Source organism: Astatotilapia calliptera, chromosome 11 (genome assembly GCF_964374335.1).
Source record: "Astatotilapia calliptera chromosome 11, fAstCal68.1, whole genome shotgun sequence".
NCBI lineage: Eukaryota > Metazoa > Chordata > Actinopteri > Cichliformes > Cichlidae > Astatotilapia > Astatotilapia calliptera.
The window spans coordinates 28,142,663-28,166,753 of record NC_137432.1 but is presented as its reverse complement, the minus strand read 5'-3'; the positions used below and the strand labels follow the sequence as shown (position 1 = coordinate 28,166,753).

Here is a 24,091-nt window from a genome sequence, read left to right as displayed (position 1 = left end):
AGAGAGCGGGTGGGTGTATAAGGCTGGAGCAGCTCAGAGAGATAAGATGAGGCTCGGTCATGGAGGGCTTTTATTAAAGCAATTCAAAGAATTTTAAAATGAGTCCTAAAAGGAATGGGCAGCCAGTGAAATGAAGGTTAAACAGGGAAATTGTGCTCAAAATTTCGAGTGCCAGTTAAAAGATGAGCTGCAGCATTTTGCACCCTGGAGATGAGTAATGGATGAAGCACTGACCCCTAAATAAAGTGCATTACAGTAATCCAGCCAAGTGGTAACAAAGGCAAGCATGGATAACTGTCTCAAAGTGCTGCAGTGAAAGAACTGGCTTAATTTTAGCCAACTGCCTCAGCTATAAGAAGCTTTATTTAACGACTGCCTGTCTGGCAAACAACAGCCATGCTGCATTCAAAATCACTTAAGTCACCTTTCTTCTTCATTTTAACACTCAGTTAGATATTTGCTTACACAAACAACTGAACAGGTGTGCCTAATGAAATGGCCAGTGGGTACACAAGCTTTAAATGTTGAACAGCTTTGTGAAAATATCCAAACTTAGCACAAAAAATAAGAAAATTTGTTTTTGGCCGATTATTTCTTTGTAACAATTTTTTGGCAAAAAATCTGATACTGTTGGAAAACCTGTTAATTTCCCCTTACTTGGTGCCACAAATATAAGCAAAGTTGAGATTGTGGGTTGTGCCCATGGAAAACTTGCCAAATCTTCTCTAATATATTTCCAAATCTAATGCCATAGAAAGAACAAATAAAGGGAAATTCTACACTATTTTTCTTTGTCAGTCACAACCACCATGCTAATCTGTTATTTGGCCCCCATGATATAGTGGTTTCAAATAATTACAATTCTTCTCCATGAAAGAAGAAAAAAACGACCCAGCTGACATGCTTAGCAATGTTATGAACAAACTGATCTTGCCATTTGGTTCACTCTTGTAAAGCTGTGCAATGTTTTATGACTTTTTGGCTCATTTTAAACGTCTGATTTGTTCATAATCAGAGTTTCTATTAAACTCCTCATGCCAAATACCCATCTTGGGTTCCTACATTTCTTGCCTGCCTAATGCTGACACAGGGTTTAATGGTGTGGAATCGAGCCCCGCAGAAATGGCTAGAAGGTGATAATAGGCTCTGGATGGGGGTCATGGAACCCTCTGGTGGCACGGGCAGCTGTCTTGCCTACGTGCTCATCATCTCAGACTCAGTTGGGTTGGCTGTGTTCACAACAAAGAGGACAAGAGACATATTCATCTAGGAGAGGTGTCAGATGGCCTGATGTTAACAGTGACGGTAAAGGTAAGCACTGATAGTGGTGTCATAGTGTGTGCGTTTTCACTTTCTGGCCAAATGTAATCATTTATAGGGTGGGAAAGCTGGACGTGAAACGATGGACCGAAGTGGGCATTAAACACAAAAATAACAAGATTGTAAACACACATATTTGTGTTGAAGGATTTGCAGCTATTGAAAACCAGCCTTATAGTCCATAAAATCTTTTAACACAAGATATTTTTTATGAAAAAGTATTGTAATGTAATTACTATATTAGTAGCTTTACAGTATGTACAACACAATTTTCAGCGTGTTGTGATTTTACTGTATAACAGATGCAATTATAATATCTTTACTCAAGCGTATTAATTTTTTAGCTGCAGATACATTTCAGGTTTAGATTTCATATGATGAGCATATGTAGATCATGCTACCAAACAACAGCACATTCACTTGTTATAATTCAGCCTACCTTAACCAGCTATTGCCTTAAACAATGATACAGCTACACTAACAGTCTAATGGTATAAATGAGTACTTGTATTTTAGTTATGTTGGATCTTAAATGTAGAACATTTTAAGTATTTTTTCTTACAACTGAACACTTTCATAACCATAAAAACAGACTAAATGTTATGCAATTTCCTTTTATATGCTAAAAAAAATCTTCCTCAAATCATCAAGCTTAGCAAGCATTTCTCCCTGTTTTTAAAAGCTGACAGTTGCATCTCAGAATTGCTCAGGTTGTGGATTGTGAGAAACTGAGCTGACTCAGAGCCTGGAAGTAATATGTGAACTGGCACAGACTGTGTCATACTGACACTTTTTCTGACTTTTCACAAGCTGCAATTTTTTTTAATCAGCACAGGGAGTAAACGATTTGGTTATTTGAATATGGGTATTGCGAAAGACCAAAATAGTTTTTTTTTCTCTTTCGAACAATTGAGGCTTTATTTTAACGAAATTGCTACCACGGTGCCCTAAAGATGAATTAGGTGGTGATTCAGCCAGAAAGAGAATTATTAGAGGAGTTTGGCTCTTTACAAGAAGTAACCACAACCAGATGGGTCATATCAAAATACCGTTATGCAAAAAGGCCAGCAAGGAATCATCTAACAGTTTTTTTGTCCCTTGGCAATATATTTGTTTACCTGGAACTACTTTGTTAGATTTAAAGACCTTAAATGGTAAAATGGTAAATGGCCTGTATTTATATAGCGCTTTACTAGTCCCTAAGGACCCCAAAGCGCTTTACATATCCAGTCATCCACCCATTCACACACTGGTGATGGCAAGCTACATTGTAGCCACAGCCACCCTGGGGCGCACTGACAGAGGCGAGGCTGCCGGACACTGGCGCCACCGGGCCCTCTGACCACCACCAGTAGGCAACGGGGGAAGTGTCTTGCCCAAGGACACAACGACCGAGACTGTCCAAGCTGGGGCTCGAACCAGCAACCTTCCGATTACAAGGCAAACTCCCAACTCTTGAGCCACGATCGCCATGATTTACCTTGAAAAAGAAATATCTATGCTATATCCCATTAATATTTGAACTGTGGAACAGCTGGTGTATTTTTAAAAAACAAACACACTCCAGCGCAGCTCAAATAGACAGAGAGATCAGGTCATTTTTTGTGCCATCTGTGTGTAACATATGACTTCGCAAGCGTTCACAGTACACCTCCGGGGGATTTTAAGTGCAGTTATTAGGAGTAATGTTAAAGCTCTATGTGTTCAGGCATGTCAGCAAGGAGACGGACAGCTCCAACAGGTGGGAAGGATTTAAAGTGGGAGGAGTATGAATGCTTTTATCCAGGCGCAGAGCGAGAAGGTGGTGTCAGAGGGATTGCCCAAAATAACCTGCCTGGTGTCTGGACAGTGGTGATATGATGCAGAGCTGCTGAGAGAGATGGATGAGAAGGGGCCACAGGGCACACTGAGTAGGTGCTAAAGGAAGGCCATCTCAGCGGGTTGTCGAGGTTATACGCTGTCAGGGAATACATTTTCATGGTTATTATCTATGTACTTATTTACATATTTTAACATATTGTTTCCTGCTTTAGGTTAGCTGGGAGGTTTTTTCAGTTGGTTATATTCACGGAAATGCATGTGGAAGTGGAAATATTTGGTCCATAGTTCATGGCAGGCCTTCCAGTGGTTGTCGAAATGGTTCCTCGAAATCCTGTCACTCAAAGCCACAAATGCAATCTTGATTATGGTGCTAGAGGAAAAGTAAGAAGACCACCAAAGTAAATATGATTTCATCCTTGGGGAAACATCTGTGTAAAGTTTCTGATGAATACTGCTGGCTACAAAGTCAAACAAATCTCTTGTTCATACTAAATCATGAATGTTGGTGCGTTGCTTTTTCCAACTGCAGAAATACCCATGACACCATTTCATACTGAATATTTTAATTGTGCAGCAGTTAACTTCCAAAAATTATTGTATAATAAAAAGTGTAATTTGCTGTTAAGTGATATGTTAATTTCGATCTCGCTGTTGCAATTAGGAAAATGTGTAGTTTTCCCCAGAGACTGATAACCAACCGGCCCAACATGTCGATAACCACTGCTCATCTACAATCACAGTGTACCACAAGGCTGTGTGATGAGCCCTTTCTTCTCCTCCCTCTTCACCCACGACTGCAGACCTACCGATGGTTCCAACACCATCATTAAGTTTGCAGATGACACCACGGTGATTGGCCTCATCAATGACAACGATGAGGCCGCCTACAGGGAGGAGGTGGATCGTCTGGCTGAGTGGTGCGACGTAAACAACTTGCTGCTCAACACAGAGAAGACCAAGGAGCTCATCGTGGACTACAGGAGGAATGCTGACCCACATCCACCCATCTACATTAAAGGGACGGCTGTGGAGCGTGTGAGCAGCTTCAAGTTCCTGGGAGTCCACATCTCCGAGGATCTCATCTGGACGACCAACTGCTCCAAGCTAGTCAAGAAGGCTCACCAGCACCTCTTCTTCCAGAGGACTCTGAAGAAGAACCACCTGTCCTCAGACATTCTGGTGAACTTGTATTGCTGCACCATCGAGAGCATCCTGACCAACTGTATAACAGTCTGGTACGGGAACTGCTCTGTCTCGGACTGGAAGGCGTTGCAGAGGGTCGTGAAAACTACCTAGCGCATCGCTGGAGCACCACTTCCAGCCATAAATGACATCTACAGGAAGCGTTGTCTGAAAAGTGCTGGGAAAATCATCAAAGACCCTAGTCACCCATCACATGGACTCTTCACCCTCCTGCCCTCTGGGAGGCGCTACAGGAGCCTCCGGACTAAGACCACCAGGTACCGGAACAGCTTCTTCCCCACAGCTGTCAGACTCCTGAACTCTGCCGACATCTGACCCACGTTAAAATAATGGACTGAACATACACACACCCACAACCACTAGCACTTTATATAGCCTCTGTAGAAAGTAGCCACATATTTCACTTATCTTAACTGCACTTCTGTATAAACAATCATCCTGTACAATACAATAATTATAATTCTACAACTGTTTACAACTGTTTATAACTTCCATATTCCTGTATAGTTTCATATTTATATCCTGTTCTGTTCATAGCCTGTACATAGCTTGTATACCCACTACAGCCTGTACATACTTATAGCATATTCATAACATACCTTCATACCATGTACATTATAACATACCCATAGTAAACCCATTTTTGCACCCTCATACGTATAACAGACCCATTTCTGTAATATATCTATATCATGGCTAAAGCCCTTCTGGATGGATGCAAACTGCATTTCGTTGCCTTGTACTTGTGACATGTGCAATGACAATAAAGTTGAATTATATTCTATTCTAAACGGCAGGATAACTGTCCTAAGTTTGGGTGTAAATAAGTCCCGATATTATGTTTGGAAAACAGGAAAATACTTTCTAACAAATACGTGCACATCTTTTTTGAGTACACACTGCTGAACAAATGTTAGCTCCTCTGAGTCATTTGCTTAGCTTTTTTAGATAAATACAGATAGTCTTATCTGCAAGATAAGCACTGGGCTTTGACAAACTCAGTAGTCACTTTTACATCACCAACCAAAAACAAGCAAACACACCACTTCCTGTATTATCTTGCTCGCATCATCCAGTCACACTGATGTTTAATGATCCCAACTTTACTCGACCTACCACAACTATTCTGCTGTGTTATTTTCCTGGTAGTCGAATTTTGAATCAGTCAAATGAGCAGGATGTGCAAGGCAATATGTGCACACAGTGGCGCATTAATGGTTGAAAGAATTTCCATTGCAAATACACCTTCTCATGAATTCCTATTAAATAGCTAACCTGGATAGATCAGATGAGTATGAAAGATATACTTCTTCGACATCTGCACAGGATATTGTATTTGTTTTAAGTGTTGTATGCTTATGTAGTACATGTATTTTGATTTTGTTGCCATGATACCAAGCCTCTCTTGGAAATTAGATTTTTAAACTCAATGAGATTTTTTACCTGGATAAATAAAGGACTAATAATAATATAAAAAAAATAAAAATAAAACTAGAAAATGCTGCATTTCCTGCGAAAATGCAGTGTGAATGCCGTGTAGCGGAATCTGAAAACAGCAGAAGGAGAGCTATCTGTTGAAAACACTGTGTAGAAGCTGAACTCTGCTGAAAACTGCTTTATTTGAAAGACTACACTGAAGAGTGTCAAGAAAGCAGATTACATCTAAGCAGGGAAGATGTGCAGCATCTGTCACATGTAGTACTCAAACCCTTGCTACCAGATCTCACGCCACTGCGCCAAACCAATTAGAATCTCAAACAAAGATATGATGAGAGAAAAAAAATGTGCACTGAATATCTCAAAAAGTATAAAAGTTATCATCACCAAAAGATATAGCAGTGGAAAGCAGAAATAGCAGTTTGAAAGTTTGAACGGTGAAAATCGACTGAAAACTGAGGGAGTAGTTAAGCGGCAAAGAAACGGAGCAAATAGAATAATAAAAGATAAAGAATAAAGAGAAACAGGATCTCAATTGTGTGAATGCTGTGAGGCATTCACACAATTACTGGTACGGAAGCAGGTCTTCAAACAGGCAGTGTGTGCTATCGATGACCTGTTGAAATTTGACTTTTATTTTATTTGACTTTTTGGATGCTCCTCAGCTCAGAATTGATGGGTTGTGTGAATAATTAGTCTGTAATAAAAAATAAATAAATGCATCCAAGATACTCCCTTAAAACAGCTGACAGTTAGTACTATACAGCATATTACATTATGTGCTAAAGATTCAAGAAATAACATCAAAAGCAAAATGTTATAGATAAAGAGGTTAATGTAAGATTTTAAAAGTGTTAATATTAGTATATATTTTATAATGCTAATGGGAAAAATGAAACATAAATGCTTGTGGATGTCGGAAATCATCAGTGGTTAAAAAGGAAAACCTGAGAGATCCAGTCCTACATATCATATCAGTCATACCATTAATTTTATATGTAAACCATAGATTGTCTTTATTTTAAATTAATATCAATAAAGTCAGAAACACTTCTTCTATTTAATATTGCACAGATGACCTGAATCTCATTAACATTCAGGGAGCTGAATGGATCCTCTGTTCCCAGTGACTTAGTCATACATACAACTGCAATCCATTAGACTTTGTTTCCAATGCCAGTCCTCCTTTTTTTCCTCCGTTGTTATGAAACTCACTATGTTGGGCTGACTCAAAACAGCATTTCTCACAGCCGGGCTGATTTCACAATAATCGATTACAAGCCAGGTTATTTAGTAATACTGAATTTGTCCCCTGAAAATAATACGTCACACTTTTATTTTTATTGTTGGCTCACCCTTAGTTTCTTCAGTGGTTGCTTTATGCCAACTACAAATGCATTTGCAGGAATTACTGGTTCAATTTACTGAACAAGTTCATCAAATATGGAGTGAAATGGACCTTATGTGTGTTTCACATACAAAATTTTAATCTTCAGTCGCTCAATTGCTTTTGAATTATCTGGAAAGGACAGGAGACTTTATTTTTAAACATAAGTGGACACTTAATTGAGCATCATATCAGCTGATGGTAGCAAACGTGTATAGCAAAGTGCATCAATAGATTCTAAGAGTGCAACACAGGTGCAAATGTTTGCGGTTTAGTGCTAAGTAGCATAAAAATATAATTCAAAGTTTTTCTTACAAAAGCTCGAGCACTGACCCTTGTGTGTGTAGTTAGTGCGATTAACCGCGAAGAATCCCATTTTATTTGCCCTGGAATTGCATTCAAAATGCTCTGAAGAGCACCACAACCACAATCAAGGGCTAGTTTCATGACCAAAATTAGCTACAGGTGCCTGCTTCCGCATCCACTTGTCAGTCAAACTGGCCATGCACCTAACATTCAGTGCTTAAACTATGCGCCAACCACGAGAGCTGAAAGATAAGGCCAAAGCCTGCTATTCCTACAGTGTCCACTTGAGGCGCTCTACAAAAGACAGCTAAAGTTGGAATATGTATCCAAGTGGTCGACTTTATGATCCACCACATCCATCTTTTAAATCATCAGTTATTGCTGCGAAAAGGGCAACTTTTTTTAAGGAGTTTTTTAAAACCAGACTGATATTAGCGGAGAATTATACGGTACCGGAATGATAAAGACACAGGCAGCACACATCACTTCATAGTATTACCTGTTCAGGCTCGCTTGAAAATACAAGCAGTAGAAAACAGATTTCAGTACTCATGCTGTTAACTAGCTGGTTAGCGTTCAAAACGAGTGATAAGTCCCTAAATGAAGCCCCCCCGGTCAAATATAAGACCTGCACAGTGGAGTTATAATAAACTGCACAAAGCACCACTGTGTAAGACAGAAGCTGCAGCAGGGACAACTCCGTGTAGGAACACAAGCTTAGCGCAGTGAATTGTAGTCGTGGATTAGGCTTTAGTGACAAAAACGATCGTATTAACAGGACAGCAGACATATTAGCCTAATCCTAACCCACTGACTACAGAACTCCAATCTCATTCACTGCAAGGTAGCGAAGGTGTTTTGACAAATCGTGGCGAGAAGGCGGAAGGAAATATGAACCTCTGAGCAGCACGGAGCTGTCACACACCCTCCCTCTAAACACCGCAGACACACACACACACACACACACACTCATACACACATACACACCGTCGGGTACAATAGAAGAGACGAGTTCGCCAAGGAGTAAAAGCCTGCACTCATTTCTACTATATTTTACCAGGGTTCCTGAATGTGACGCGACAACACTGAAATATAACGCCGACCCGGTAAGTCTTAGTCTTTCCTATTTTTTAGCAACAGTTTTTTGAAGAGCGAATAGAGGTAATAGAAATATTATAATTTTCAGAGGCAGTGAAGTGTAATACGATACAATACAGTAAGTGAAGGGGAAGTTGAGCAGCACATGAATCATCTGTCGCAACAAAAAAAGAAAAAAACTATGAATTTCTTTGCCGCGAAGTGAAGTTCCTTCTCGGCGAATAAACCGCCATTTCAAACAAGGCTGTAAATATTAATTAAGCAAATAAAACATCAGAAGTCTATTCCTTATCACGATGTATTGTCTTTCTCTTGGTTTAAATGACCAATTTTTCTGCGTATATGAATGTTTTCTAGGCCACAGAAATGCATTGACTGTCTCGTTGAGGATATGCCTCTCACCCCTGTCACTAAATGATCTGAAGATGCATATAGTGGTTGTCACTGTTAGAGCCCTGAAGCCTTTTTTAGGTTCCCAACGTGCGTCCTCAGACCACCATAGATTTAATGGGGACTTAAAGTAAAGTGAGCCATTTAATTTCACCAGATGACTGACTGTTGTCTTTGGTGGTTAGCCCAATGAAAGAATGACTTTTGTGATTACACGTTTCTCTAAGCTGTCCCTCCACCTACAGTAAACAGCTCCAAACTGGAATCAAGCCTGCCAAGTCATATATAGCAGAAAGAACTGCGTATGTAGTTGTCTGTTTGGGGTTTGAGATCCAGCTTGAATCTATTTCTATGGACCACAGAGGCAAAAAAAAAAAAGGTTTGAAAATACTACCAAGCCTGTATCCTGCTGTACTGTGGCATCCTCTATGAGGTTGAGCCTTCTTAGCAAACAAAGCACACATACACACACAGACACTGACAACACAAAGGTGTGCCGTGTCCAAATATGCTGTCCGGGAATAACATGACATAACAAATAATTTAGTTTCCTTTTCGATATTGTGTGAACTCTATCTCTGTGATTGCCATCACTGTGGTGGCTTCTTTTATGTTGTATTTAATGAGCATAGAAACTACTACTTTTTACAGATTGCTGTAATAACCTTTGCTCAAATAAATTAGAAATGAAAACATTCTACCACTTAATTAACAACAAAAACAAACGCAGTGCCGCTGGGTTTGTATGGAGATTCCAGCCCACAAGAACATAAACAACAGCTGAGTGTATTTTGGAAATATAAGGTAAATGTATAACTCATGATTTTCCAGGCTGGTCCCAACTTACCAAAATAGAGAGGACCTTTTGCTGATGAGCTCCCCCTTGTATGCGGGAGAGGTCCATTACTGTGGTGATGACAGACAACTGCAAGCATGTGATTGTAAGGATGCCACTGTGACACTCTGCCGTCTGCCATTTTTTTACAGGCAGGAGTATATGTGCCAAAAACGCTATTCAGTGGCATTTGTTAGTCTCTAAACTACCGATTGTTGTCATGACAGTATAACTGCACGAAAAAAATACTTTAAAACAAAATTTCCCCCTCGTGTGACGTGTGTTTAGTGCTTTGCAGAAAGCTAGCTGAAGCTGCTTGTGGTAAAGCTCAGTGCCAAGTCGAACAGCGTCCTGATCTATCGTTGTTGATCATTACTAGAGAATAATGCTGCAGGAAATCTCATTTGTCTTTCGAGCAGCAACAGTAGCTCCTTAATGACAAACAAATGTCAGACAACTGTTAGAGAAACAGTCTTTCTCTTTTTTTTTTAAGATATTAACCTCCTAAGAAAGCGCAACTATTAATCCCAAACTTAAATTGTGCTGCCAGTGACTTTGTTATCCATCAACTGCTCTGTGAAGCGCCTGGAGGGAATACTAAGAGGGACTGCCACACGTCAATAACCAAACACTGTACCAGTGACAGTTGCTGTGGCTTTTTCAGATATAGAGAGAAGAGTGTCTTGGGGGCATATATAGATAGCAAATGTGATTCCAGCTGCCACTGTGGCATGGTAGTCTTAATGATAGGGCAGATGAGTGAGCGTTTCTTCTCATATGCTTTGAGCTATGTATCATGTTGCTGTACCATTGTTTATCAGAGCTACTTTTGCTGTTATATGAAATAAACAGCTGCTGAGGATTACACAGCTGTCATTCACTGCTCCAAGGGGAGCCTTAATAGCATGTGTGTTTGTGTGTGTGTGTATCCACATGAATACCAGACAGTGTTAAACAGACATTTTAATGTTTTTCGAGCACGTCTATTTAGCACATCGTTCTACACGCGCTTCACCATCATTGCTTCTCTAGCAGTTGGACTGCAGACCTGCTTTTCTAGTTTTGCATGCTGTTCCTGTTGTGTTTGTTACAGAAACCTTGCTATGAAAACCCCCTTCAAAACTCTGGATTGAAACCAGTAAGACTCAGGTTAGACCTTAACTTTGAATTTGCTTATGAGCAAACAAATAATGAAAAGAATCTAAGTTGTTGACACAAATGTAGTGGCTATGTCAAATAGATAGATTCATTATTAGGATATGGATGAGGAAGCAGACAAAAACATACTGGTAATAACATTTGTGTGGATTTGCATGCATGTGTGTCAGTAAGAGTAATGGTGTTCAGAAATCTAGTAGTTAGTGATTAAAGGCCTACTGCCTCCTGCCTTTCCAAGAGGGTGCAATCTCAGTGATTAGACTGTCGACCACACATTGTGGAGCACAGACAGCTGCAGCTGGTTATCAATTGAACTTTCAGGGTGACGCTATCAAAACAGATCTCGTTGTCTTATTCTACCAGCTACAGGGAAAAACAATGTTATGGTCACACATCTAATTTTATGCATACGTGATGCTAAAATGAGGTTGTGGTGTGTTAATAATGCAGTCTTAATGCAATGAGTAACCACAGCTTTGTAGAGATCTTTTGTGCATAGTTTCTGCTGAAACTCATTCAAAAGCTAATATGAAAAAGTAATTGATTTTACTGTTTAGCCACCAGATGCTGCAAAGAACCACATCTGTCTGCCTTTGCTGAAATGTGTACATTAGGCTAAACTCAGCGTTAACTCTTTATTTAGGTTGGACGTTCAGGAAATTATTGTCTGAAAGCCAAAAAACAAGCTGCCAGAAATGAGGGAAGTGGGAAGTTCATAGAGCACGTGAAAGAGTTGGGTGGGGGTGGGAGGGATTGGATCTATTTCGATACTCTCCAAAATAGTAGCGGGGATGCACGCTGGGACTACCATGTGATAGCATTCAGTGCTTTTGTAATCCATGCCATGTGTAGCTTGCAATTTCCTCCTTCCTAAATCTCTGAAGATGATTCTCATAATGAAAGATCAATTATTTGATCCCCAGCTTTTACTGTACTCTGTGGATCATATGGCACAGATATTGCCCTGTGGGCCTTGGAAGGGAATAAACTAGACTCTTACTAAACTCCTCCTCTCACTATGAAAGTGCAATTCGGGAAGTTTGCAAGCATAGCCCTGATTTCAGAAGAGTCATCCTTTGAAGTTTAATGTACATTGAGGTCGGTGTGTGCAGACCATGTAGTGAGAACATCCAATGAGAACATCTCTGTGGTGTCGGATTCACAGCAGAGCATTAACCACAAGCAAATTTCTATGTAGCTGCAGAGGAAATCAACTGGTTTTAGCTGGGCATGGTGTAGGTTAAATATTTAACAAAGGATCGGGCAAGGGGCAAGTGTAACAGTAATGAAAGCTCTTAATAAGTTATGAAAAGGGGAAAAACAAAAAAAACCACTAAACGAGGCTTGTGTTACCATGCATTTTATGTGAATAGATTTACACTTGATTACATACGATGCTGTGGTGTAAAAATGCAAGTAGCAGCTTTTGCATTTAACATGGTTAGCACGGCTTTTATGACTTCCTCAAAATAAGCCCTTGTACGCAGCATCTCTAGCACATCTTAATATATAAATGTCTCTATATTTCTATATTTTATATGTATATGTATATTTATACCTATATTTATATTTATCTATTTATCTTAATATTTATGAATATCTCTGTTTCTACACTCATTTTATATGAGTGCTTGATGTTTGTTGTATATTTGCTGCTATGACAACTCAATTTCCCTCTGGGATTAATAAAGTCTCTCTGATTCAGATTCTCATATGTCATACACTCAGTGAGTCTGGTCAACATATACAACATATCTCTCTCTCCCTATATATATATATATATATATATATATATATATATATATATATATATATATATATATATATTATATATATTATATATATATATATATATATATATATATATATATATATATATATATATATATATATATATATATGTTGTATGTAGGTATATTTAGAGGTATGTTAGTGTCAAACACCCAAAGGAATACAAATAGTACTGAATTTGGTGGTTTGTCTTCTCGATTATTTTGCCTTATTAAAAAACTGGCAACTTTTTCTTCTGCACAGTCAACTGAGACACAACATTTCTGTCACCAGTTTTAAGTTATTTTATGTTGCTCTGCAGGTCTTCTGTGATAAGGAAATTGAAAAACAATCTATCATACTAATAACTGTATATTATATTATTATTTATCATAATAATATTATATTATCATTATATTATTATTTCTGAATAATTGTTTTATAATATTTTTGGTTAGCTGAAAAAAAAACTAGTCAGGTGACTGATAGAAGACAGCCCTCTATGCAAATGATGAGTGAGATAAATAAAACTCCTTCTGTTTAAACCTTACACTATTACAGATTGGCCTCTTCCTTTTTCACAGCTGTTGTTTTTCTTCATGCAGCTTTTTCTTTAAGACTGTTTTTGAAGCTCATTTTGGAAGGTTTATCTCTGTTGGACATTTTCATTTAAGGGATTTTTGACCCAGCTTTCCTGAAATTTGTTTATCCTTTCTTTTATTGTTCATCCAATTGTTCCTGCAAATGAACAGGTGATGTCATAATTCTTTTTTAAACAGGCGCACCGTATACATATTCAGCAATCCTAACTTGACTGTAAAACATTTTTGTGTCACAGCTAGAGGTAGGCTGAGTGCAGTGATGTCCAGATCCACAAAATCAGCCTCGAGATCTCGGAGCCGCTCGAGGTCCAGGTCAAGATCCCGTTCCACCTCCCGCTCCAGGAGTCGCTCCAGGTCTCGGTCCAGGAAGCACCGCTATAGGTACGAGCAATCTTCCGTTTGCAACAGCTTGTTAGCGGATAACATGCATTTGCCTTGATTGCTAAAGTTCCACCCTAGTTGCCAGATCTGTGTTGTTAAAGTAAAATTTAAAAACTCATTCTTGAGATCCATTTTCATCTGTTTTGTGTAGCAAATCTTATTGTGGCTGACTGGAAACACACTGTGTATTTTTGTGTATCTTTGATTGCCATCTGTAGGATTTAAAGAGTTTGGTTTTCACATGAATAGACAGAGCTGGTGGAGCATATTAGAGCCTTTGAGTCCTACCCAAACTCTTGAGTCAGGCTCTGTATCCACAGGAAATTAATATTTGAGAGTTCAGCTCCCGGTTAGTGAATTTAGTTAAGGTAGTCTAATATAATATTGCACAGTGGCATATGGGAATGTTTTGTACCACATTTCACAGTATTTTGAAAGGCATTTTGTTGATGTGCTTTTATTTCGTGAAGCTTTGACTGAAGGGTTTTCTGCTGACTTTGATGTGCTTTCGTAAGAAACAGTAAGGCTTCAGTCTGATGCCTTTGCCGCTACTGGTAGAGTGACGCCCGGATGGCAATAAAATGACAGGCTAGCTCATTTCCTGGCAGTGTTACAGCTTGTATTAAAATTAGCATAAATAAGAGTTATGGAAGGAATTTAATGGTCTACTCTTCCTGAAGCTACCTTGCACGTGTGCAAATGGCTTTGTGGGAAGGCAAAACAGGACTGGAAAAGTGTGAATGCACACCTTTGTACAAGTTTGAAAACAACAAAAATGTAAATACAAAAACAGAAAAAAGCATATCCCCGCCCACCCTCTGCGCACACACACACGCACGCACGCACGCACGCACGCACGCACGCACGCACAAATAAATAGTTAATTTCCTGCATGTTTTACATGGGCAGCATGTTAGAACAAGAAACAGTTGTCAGGTTAAAGAGCATTTAAAGGTGCAGGTTTGACAGTGTGCTGGGTGGAAACATGTTGTCAAATGTTGCCAGTGCGAAGCTTAAACTCTTTCTTTCCAACATTACCTGATCTTGCTATAACACACTTAGTAATTAGAGCCACAGTTTACAGAAGTACATGGTCTGAGCTCTCGCTTGGCCGATTTTTTACTCACTGACAAGTCATAGCAGGAAGCTGAAAGAAAATAATATCCACAACAATTTGGTGGAACAGATTTGCCATGTGTGACACAATATTCTGTCATTAATCCTCTCCAAACGTGCTGAAAAGCCCTTTTAACTGGCAGGCATAGAGTCAAAGAATTCAGGCAGTAGTAGATTTCCCACCCTTATACGGTCCATGTGACTCCCTGTTCCACCAGAGCTGGGCAGAGGAGATGCAGTATTTGTAGCTCGCACTGTGCAGTGCTGCTCATTGCACTGCCTCTGTATTCCAATGAGAAAGCACACTAGGTGAGTTACATGCTTCTCTTATTTCTTTTTTTTTAAAATTTAAGTTCATTTATCTAGTTTAGTATTATGTTTGCATGTACTTTGGCACAGCTTTAATTCATTAATCTAGACTTTTGCTCTGCAGCATTTTTTAGATTTTAAATTATTTGTAAATCACTTCATACTCTTAACATTTTAGGAGGGTGGTGGTGAGAAATGCATCCTTTATAAAAGCTGCTGAAGATGCAGTTAAATACAAGTAGCAGTAGATACTTTGCACTACTACTTTGAAGTCTGAAACAGTTATACTCTCAAATATGACAGTGGACAGCTGTGGACACAGTGTTGAAATGTACTTTTAAAAGCATGGTGTTCTGATTAAATTGCTGATTTGAGAAAACTGAAGAACAGACTGTTATAATCTGAAGCCCTGGTAAAAAGTCAAGGCTAGCACGCTGTGGAAGGCTTTTTATTGGAAGTGCAGCAGCGCCACCCTGTGGTCTAATCTGACCTTGCAGTATGCTCCGCAACATGTTGTGTTCTCCATGTGTTATCATAATAACATATATTCAAGTGTTATACATCGTCACAGAATTTAAGGATTATTTTCAAAACATTTGTTTCAAAATATTAAGGATTGTTATTATTTTCAAAATGATCCTGAATAATAGGAGCTGTGTGTTTTTCTTCTGTAAACTTCCCTAGAATTTGAATAGTTATGAATAGATATGTCATTTCAATTTTTCAGACCAGCAATAAACGTTGTTTTTTTTTAAACAGTTGTAAGCAATCATCCAAGTACTCCTAGTTTTGTATGTCATTGAGCCAAAGCAAATATGCTCCACCTTTTTCCCTTTTATATTAACCAAGCATCTGTCTGTCTCAGCTCTAAACTGTTAATTGTAGGTGGTTTATAGTTTCTGGTAGTGTTGTTTCACATAAGATCTACTGTTTCTATTTTGGAGGCAATACATTATTGAGAAAATGTATCTATATCAAACTCTGTAGAAATAAACGTAATGTTTTCGTTGTCTTCTTTATTCATTCACAGCTCTAGATCTCGGTCTCGGTCAAGGTCAAGATCAAGATCTTATTCTCCATCCTATAACCGGGAGAAGAAATATCCGCGAGGTTACCAGAACAACCGGGACTTCCGGGGCTATCACCGCGGCTTCCGTAGGCCATATAACTTCAGGGGTCGAGGACGGGGCTACTTCCCACGTGGACGCTACCAACGAGGTGGACGTGGCTACAATAACAACAACTATCATCAGAACTGGAAGAATTTCAGGCAGCATCCTCAAAAACAGCAACAAAATCATCAGAAACAACAACAGCAACAGCATTGGCAACAGAAACAACATCAAAACCATTCACAAGGACGCTCTCAGAAACACTGTGGGACCTCCCCTCATGGTCAATCTCACCAGTCCGACAAATCCTGTTCTCCTTTATCCAGACACTCGCAGCATTCTTCTGCCTCATCACACTCCTCCTCTCCTAAATGCAGGCCGGCCTCCCTGCTCGCTAACCAAACCTCAAAAGATGTGAAAGATGAGCAGCTGGCTTCCAAGGACGTTCAAAAGGGAGGAGAGGGAGAGGATGAGTCAGGGGAGCGTGTTGAGTTATTGGCAGGAGATGATATAGAAGGTGCTGGCGGTGGGAGAACTGAGGGGAACTGGAAAGGCCTGACAAACTACAGCAGCAGTCCAAAGAAAAACAGTCCGCTGGCAGGCTCTGCTGCTACTGTTGGTCAGAGCAGCCAAACGGCTAACCAGTCTAGCCCCACTAAAAACACAGGCATCACACCCAATGGCACCCCCACCTGGCAGATGGTGTGTGGTTCATCCTCGGCTAAAAAACCTTCAAATGAAGGTCTAAATCAAATCCTTTCCAGCTTTGACATCTCCAAAGAAGACTACCTGGATAGAGATAAAACAGCAATCTCCATTGCATTCAGGAAGTAAGACCAGTTTTATGTTTACACTCATGACAATTTTTAGTAACTTGAAACACAAATTGTTGTTTGGTTCTTCTGTTTGGAGCCTCACATAATGCAGATTGTGGATTTTTGGGTTTGATTCCATATTAATGGATAGATTAGGTTTTCCAGCAATATAGTTACAAATTAGTTAGAAATCTATTACAAATAAGTAGCCTGGCTCGGCTGTGTGTGCAGGACATGTAACAGAGTATGCATCAGAGCTGAGCAGACAGTGGTGCGACAATAAACAATGAAAAAAAGTCAACATCAGGCAAATGTACCAGAAGCCATTACAAATATACTTTTGGTAGTCCAATAATGGACAGCAGGTTCATTTGAGCTTTACTTTGGGTAAACTACACAACCATTTCATATTTGCATTTTATAAACTTTGCAAGCTTCAGCTACTGTATCCATTTACAGGAATTCTAAAGGTTTTCCAAGTGAAAACAACATCCTTCTTCTTCTTTATTTTCATTACTAAAGTGCTTCCCTGATAAAAAATGCTTATATTTCACTGTTATTTTCATTTTTGCAGCTGTCTCACAATCAGGTTTTCGAGTTAGACAGAGCTTTTTATCTCTTTTTCCTTCTTTAGGTTTTGGGAGGAAGCTAAAGCTAAAGCTAAATCTGCTTCAGAAAATGCCAGGAACGCAGAAGCAAACTGTATGGAAATGGAACAAGAGAAAGTAAATGGCAAAGCTTCTGTAGTTGTCTCTGATTCTGTATCAAGAAAATACAAAGAGGATAATGATGCTGGAGTGTCTCTGAACAGCTTTTTCAAAGCCTCACCATTTCTGTCTGCTGATGGGGAAGAAGAGGATGAGATGATCATTAAGCCTCAATTTAAATCACTTCCAAAAAATTGGAATAATGGAGAAGTGTCCTATAAGCCAAAGACCAAGGTCGCTCCATCAGCCCGAGAACAGTTTGAAGAGTGCTTTGCGAAATGGCAGAAGTTTGCTAATAGTGACAAAGATGCCACGGCAGAGGAGCTTTATCTCAGTGGAAAGCAGGATAAAACAGCAGCCACTGCCGCTGCCAAAAGGGAGTTAACGGGAAAATTCAAAGAACTGTCCCCAGACTTGATTTGTAAAGCCAGGAAGACGGCAGAATCTCTATCTATCCCATCTCCTACACCACCATTGCGGAGGAACTCTGACAGAGACACGTTTGAGGTCAGAGTAGAGGACCCGCCTGTCATGTCCTCAAGAAAACAGGAAGCAAAATTTAATGTTAGAATGGATTTCCTTGGAGATAGCCTGATAAGGTAAGCCTTGTTCAATAGGTTCAATAATTCTTTTTTTTAATGTTATGTCATTATTCATTCAAAAGAAATTCAAGAGACTAAAGAACTTATCATTTCAGTTCGTCAGATCTTTTAGCTGAAGAGCGACAGTTGTCTCAGGACCTTGTGCAGTCCTCTAAAAAGGATCAGGAATTTCGCTCCATCTTCCAGCATGTAAAGGCTGCACAGTTACAAAGAAGTCCCTCTGAGCTGTTTGCTCAGCACATTGTCACCATTGTTCACCACATCAAAGGTGAGTCTTCTGTGTCTAAACCATATCGAGCGATTGCAAATCATTACCCTCGATACCCTCTATGATGCAAAATTCATAGAACAATCAAATATTTTGTCTTGACTGATTTTCAGCATTATTATTCACAATGGCCTCTTGAATAAAATGTGACGTAACCATAGCTTTTGCTTCTTACTTTGTTACCAAATCAGCTCAGCACTTTCCATCTTCTGGCATGACTCTAAATGAGCGATTCACCTTGTACCAAAGACAAGCTGCAGAGAAGGAAATGATGAAGCCAAGAAAAAGTCCAGAGATACACAGGTAGAGTCGCCTATTGAGTGACCCCTCTCACCTTCAGTGTGCTGTGGCTTCACCTCCTCTTTTAACAGCTTTCAGGTATTTTTTCTCACCTTTCCTCCCTGATAATCTACAGACTATCTTGGCTTATTTGTTCTCATGCTTGGTGGAGGTCAGTTTTACTTTCCCAGCAGTTTTCTTTTTTTCTGTTTCGTGTTGTCTTTCCAGTTCAGTGTTGCTGACCGTTTGTTTGTTATGGCACGTGTCTTGCATTTCTTTTATCCCATCTTGATTTCTTTCTTGCAGGCGAATCGATGTTTCACCAAGTGCTTTTAAGAAACACCCTCAACTTTTTGAGGCGATGAAAAGCTCAGAGGATGGCACTTACAAGGTGACTGAACATTTTGACGTATGAAGTATATTGGAATAAGACAACTTCAAACAAGTGAGAAAGCCACATGCCTTTAGACTGCACTCTCTGAAAGCCCATGGCTTTCCTTGAAGGGAGATGCTCAAGTCTAAGAAAAGCAAATGCAAAATAAGGCACTTTGACTTTGCTGTTTGTTATATCGCCTCACATGGTGAATGGGTTGTATTGTGGGCACAAGCCTGACCAAGGCTAATGAATCAAATAAGGTCAAAAATGGAAGCCTCAGTGCCAAAGCTGTTCAAGGGACTCTAAGCAATCGTCTTCGTAAGTATTCTTTTAAAAAAATAAGGAACGGAAATAACCAACAGCAGGCACTTCATGTGCCTGTGCTTACGTTTACTTGCTTAACATTCTGAGTAAACCATCATAGTATTTCTTTATTGATGCGCATGGATACATCTGGTCAGCTCTCAAACATGCAGAGGAAATACTAAGTACTGAGTAAACTGAAATTAGCATGAACAATCACATGCCTTGTCTGTCACTGTTGTGAAAGAGCCAAACTGGTGGTTTTGCATGTTTTATCCATGTTTACACTTCGGCATTTTTCCCACGTTTTCCAAACCCGATTTCTGATTTCTTCCTGCCATCCATTGGTGTTGGTTCATGATACTATATGATAAGATATGACATGATTTCAACTTGTTATGGCCTGAAAGTTTAACAAACCTTTGTGTTTTGAAAAACACGAGTATGTGATGTTGCTGAAGTTTAGGAATTTAAATATGTGAATCTGTTGCTGGATATTTTATTGCTGTTGAATAGATTGGATGGATAAGGCTAACTACATGTTAACTGTGCTGAACCACCTATCTAAAGAAATTATGAAGACTTTTGTGACCAGGAAGTCATGTAAAATTTGATCATCAAAACATAAGATTTGGAAAAGTAGATGTTTAGGAAACACTAAAAACATGCAAAACTACTGGCTTGGCCTATTAAATGCACTCAAAATTCCCTCAAAAATAGCTTGGTTTTATTCATGCCAGCTGGTTGTCACCTGGGTTTTTGCCCTTTTTCCCTGCAGTTCACTATTTAGTTTACAAATCCGCTTAGCTCAGAGAAGACTGACAGCCCTCCACATGCTAATCCAAAGTCTATCCACGACATTGTGTTCTGTTTTAATTTTGCTCAGGATGGAGGGGAAAAAATCAAGGGTGACCCAATGGACCTTCGCTTGGATATTGAACGCCGTAAAAAATATTCGACCCATGAAAGATATTATAACGAGGATCAGGGAAGAGATGCGGGAGATTCCCCAGATTCTAGCAGAGAGAGATCTGTGGAAAACTTCCATAAATACCACAAGAAATCAAAGTATGCACGATTGTTCTGTACTTGTATCTACCATTATGATGACATAATCATCTTGCACTATAAACAGCTGCATGTAAAGAATTTGCTTGCATGATAATCCTTGTGCAGGAAAAGCAAGAAGAAGAAGAAACGTTCTCGCTCCACTTCATCCTCATCTTCCTCATCCTCCAAATCTAACAAAGATGAAGGTTTACCCCAAGAGAAACCTGATTCAAAAAATGGAGACTTTAATAAAAACCGACTGGGCCAAAGGGAATCATCAGGTTCAGCTGAAAGTGGACATCCACATGGAGGATTTGTAAGGCCAATAAAAAGCTTGATTTGTTGTAATATCTACAATATAATGTAAAATTCCCATCATAGACAGTTTGCTATGTATCGCTATGTATTGCATATTTTGAGCATTTTTTTCTTTTTCTCCAATTATAGCAAGTAAGAATACGTGGAAGGAACTGGAGCAAAGGGAACTATCAGGGTAACATTTCACACAGTAATCCTGTAAGCATGGTTGTACACCAAAAAAGTGAAGACTGGAACCCAGAATATACTCCCAAGAGCAAAAAATATTACTTGGTAAGGTTTTCTCATTCCTTATCTCTGTCCTTATTTTGTCAACGTTGATTTCTGAAAATATTTAGAGGCTGTGTTAAATGTAAACAATAGAAGCATATAATTATTTGCCAAACATTTAAACTGCACATCTAGTGAAAACTGAGGGTCTGAAAAAATGCTGAACAATACATACAGGTTTTGAAGCAATGTATGGTACCACCCAGGCACCATTCTGTTTATTAATAGCAGCATGGCTCCACAGTAAATGAGTCCCGGTGCTAAAGCGGCCTGGCTGCATTCCACATCTATTCGTCCGACATGTGGAGCATTATGAAGCCATGAATATGACTAAGGAGGACTAAACTGTTGACCAGCTGGAATTATATATCAAGCAGCTGCCAAATGCTTAGAATGGTTGTTAAAAGAAGAGGTGATGCAAATGGTGGTAAACATGTCCCTGTCATGATTTTACTACATTGTTGGCATCAAATTCAAAATGTGAAAATCTGTCCATTCAGCCATTCATCAGCTTAACCACTTATACCTCAGTTACACTGGGTTATAGACCTGCCAGTAACTTCCTGGCAACCACTGGTCACTGTGGAAAAATGTGCATTCCCCAACAAGTTAACAAGTGGTTGCTGGTGTCATTGTGAAATCAGTTGCTAACGACCCAATCATGCAGGCCTAGAGCAGAGTCGTCAACCCCTTAACTCACCAGGGAAGAAAATGTATCTTCTCTAGCTAGTTGGTGAGTGGTTGCATGCAGTCACTCAATGAAAGTAAAGGTGCTTTCAAAGAAGGCATGGTGCCCTACCAAACAGCTTTAGCATTGTTCTTATGTTATTGTATTGCATTTTGCACACCTCTGTTGCTTGTGAAGCTTGCACACAAGAATTTCACTCGCATGTGCTGTACCAGTGTACCTGCACATGTGATGTGAGAATAAAAAGTGATTTGATTTGATATTATGAAGTTGCCACGGTGACCTGTAATTTGCTTGCCAAACCACAAAGCGACTGCTAGCTGAGAAGTAGTGAAATTGTTAAAAGTGCAACAAAAATCCAGAAACATCTGACCCTTAAAAGGAAAGTTGTTCTTGTTCTTCAGGTTTGCATTGCTCTTTTTCACTAACACTCAGCAAGTAGTAACGAATGTTCAGTCTTCAATGCAACTATGAGAAATTGCTATAGTCTGCTAGTAACCATAAGGGTCACAGGGAGATTTCTGGTGTAGCACCCTCTTTGTGGCTGATTTTACCTAGCGACAGCTAGCAGCCTGGTTAGTGAATAAACTGACTACTCTCTCCTTTGAATGGTATTTAGCTGATCATAGGGCTAACATAGATTTTTCAAAAAATTGTTTTTCAGCTTCAGCATTTAATGTGTTGAATTTGAGCCTTGACAATTGTCTCTCACATTCTCCCACATTTTTAGCACGACGACAGAGATGAAGAGTCAGAATCCAAGTGGACAGACAATCGAGGTCGAGGGAGGGGAAGTTTAACTCGCGGAAGAGCGAGGTTCCTTATCCGCAAAGCCACTGGAGGTCCCAATATCATCTATCCAAAATGGGGCCTCGATAAATTCCAGGTCAATGACGAGCAAGGTGGCATGCAGAGAGAAGAGACAGAACAGGACCATAAAAGGGCAGAAGTTGATGGAGAGAACATCTGAGTAGCAAAGGAATCTGCAGAAAATCGTATCTTCTGTGTTCTCACAAGATCTGACTGAGTGATTTTATCCAATGGATCAATAAATGCAGATTAAATGTTTTAAGATATTCCTATGAAACATATTACTTTGTTTTCATTTCTTCAGACTTGACACAACCATTTCCTACATCAAGACTAGTAAAAGCGCTGTTTAAGAGTGAAATGCAGTTTCTTGTCAAGTTTAAAGTTTTATGCTTTTGCTTTATTTTGGTAAATTAAAATCTCTTTCACGCAGCATTATATTAATATTTACACTTTTTTGGTTAGGATGGTTAGAAAATAACTTGCAATTTTGAATTAACACAAAAAAGAACTGCACATTTTTGATCAAATCAGTTAGGCAACAAGATAAATTATTGTACTGCAAATATATTAAAATCTAATTTAATTTGCAAACAGTGACTATATGTTATGTTTTTCTGAGCTATGTCTCAGCAATAAGTATGTTGTTGGTGATGACATAAAACACCACAGTCCAGCCAATTTGGCAGAAATAACACTGATCTGACAATGGGACCAAACTGCACAGGGTCATAGATTGTGCCCTGCAGTCTGTCATTATAAAGCATACAACCATTTTACAGCACTAGCTAAAAGCCTTTTAACAAGCTTGTGAAACATTTTACTATCCGAATAGTAGCTTTAGCTTGTTTTTGGATACCACTTTAGTGTATAATATTGATAGTGATTTTCTTTCTGCAAAGACTTTAATTTTGGTATTTGTACTTGGCCACGCAGGATTCTGACTTCGATTGTAACAGAGAATTTGTTTTCACTGCTATAGATTGTATTGTCATTTTTATGTTTGCAAGCTTTTATTTAACCAAACAGATTTTAGCAGTGATGCTAACTGTGTGCAACTGTTAACGCAATGAGAGAAGTAGTTAAAAATTTTAGTATAGAGTCTATCCAAGTTTGTAAAACAGAACAGGAATGTTTATTCTGTGCATATCAATGTTATTTGTTTCTAGGCTCATTTATGCAAGTACAAGTATACCTTGCTGTGGGTGCACTGGTCTTACTTGCGTATGTTATAGGCCTACAGATTAAAATTTTAAGGTTGACTTCTTAGGGAATATTGCATATTTTAAATAGTTGTGGTCACTGTTTTTGTTTTTGTTTTCTTAGAGACTGTAAATTAAAGAAACACTGATTACTTTGA

General features: G+C 39.1%; 2 protein-coding genes across 4 annotated transcripts; both read left to right on the top strand.

Annotated features, from left to right (window-relative positions):
* Nucleotides 1-1,218: 1,218 nt before the first annotated feature.
* LOC145431830 (uncharacterized) lies at nt 1,219-5,135 on the top strand. Its single transcript, XM_080308043.1, has 2 exons — nt 1,219-1,311; nt 3,882-5,135. The coding sequence occupies exon 2, from the start codon at nt 3,901-3,903 to the stop codon at nt 4,435-4,437; it is 537 nt and encodes a 178-aa protein (XP_080164169.1). The 5' UTR covers nt 1,219-1,311; nt 3,882-3,900; the 3' UTR covers nt 4,438-5,135.
* A 3,147-nt stretch (nt 5,136-8,282) lies between these two features.
* On the top strand, nt 8,283-24,091 carry thrap3a (thyroid hormone receptor associated protein 3a). 3 transcript variants are annotated; one of them, XM_026184899.2, is made up of 11 exons: nt 8,283-8,580; nt 13,564-13,708; nt 16,164-17,075; nt 17,695-18,366; nt 18,465-18,637; nt 18,829-18,940; nt 19,223-19,307; nt 20,482-20,663; nt 20,772-20,961; nt 21,093-21,236; nt 22,652-24,091. In XM_026184899.2, exons 2-11 carry the CDS (start codon nt 13,587-13,589, stop codon nt 22,889-22,891), a joined length of 2,832 nt encoding a protein of 943 aa, XP_026040684.2. In that variant the 5' UTR covers nt 8,283-8,580; nt 13,564-13,586; the 3' UTR covers nt 22,892-24,091. The 3 variants fall into 3 exon arrangements, with proteins under 3 accessions (XP_026040684.2, XP_026040685.2, XP_026040688.2); XM_026184900.2 differs by lacking the exon at nt 8,283-8,580 and adding an exon at nt 13,309-13,477; XM_026184903.2 differs by lacking the exons at nt 8,283-8,580; nt 13,564-13,708 and adding an exon at nt 14,723-15,133.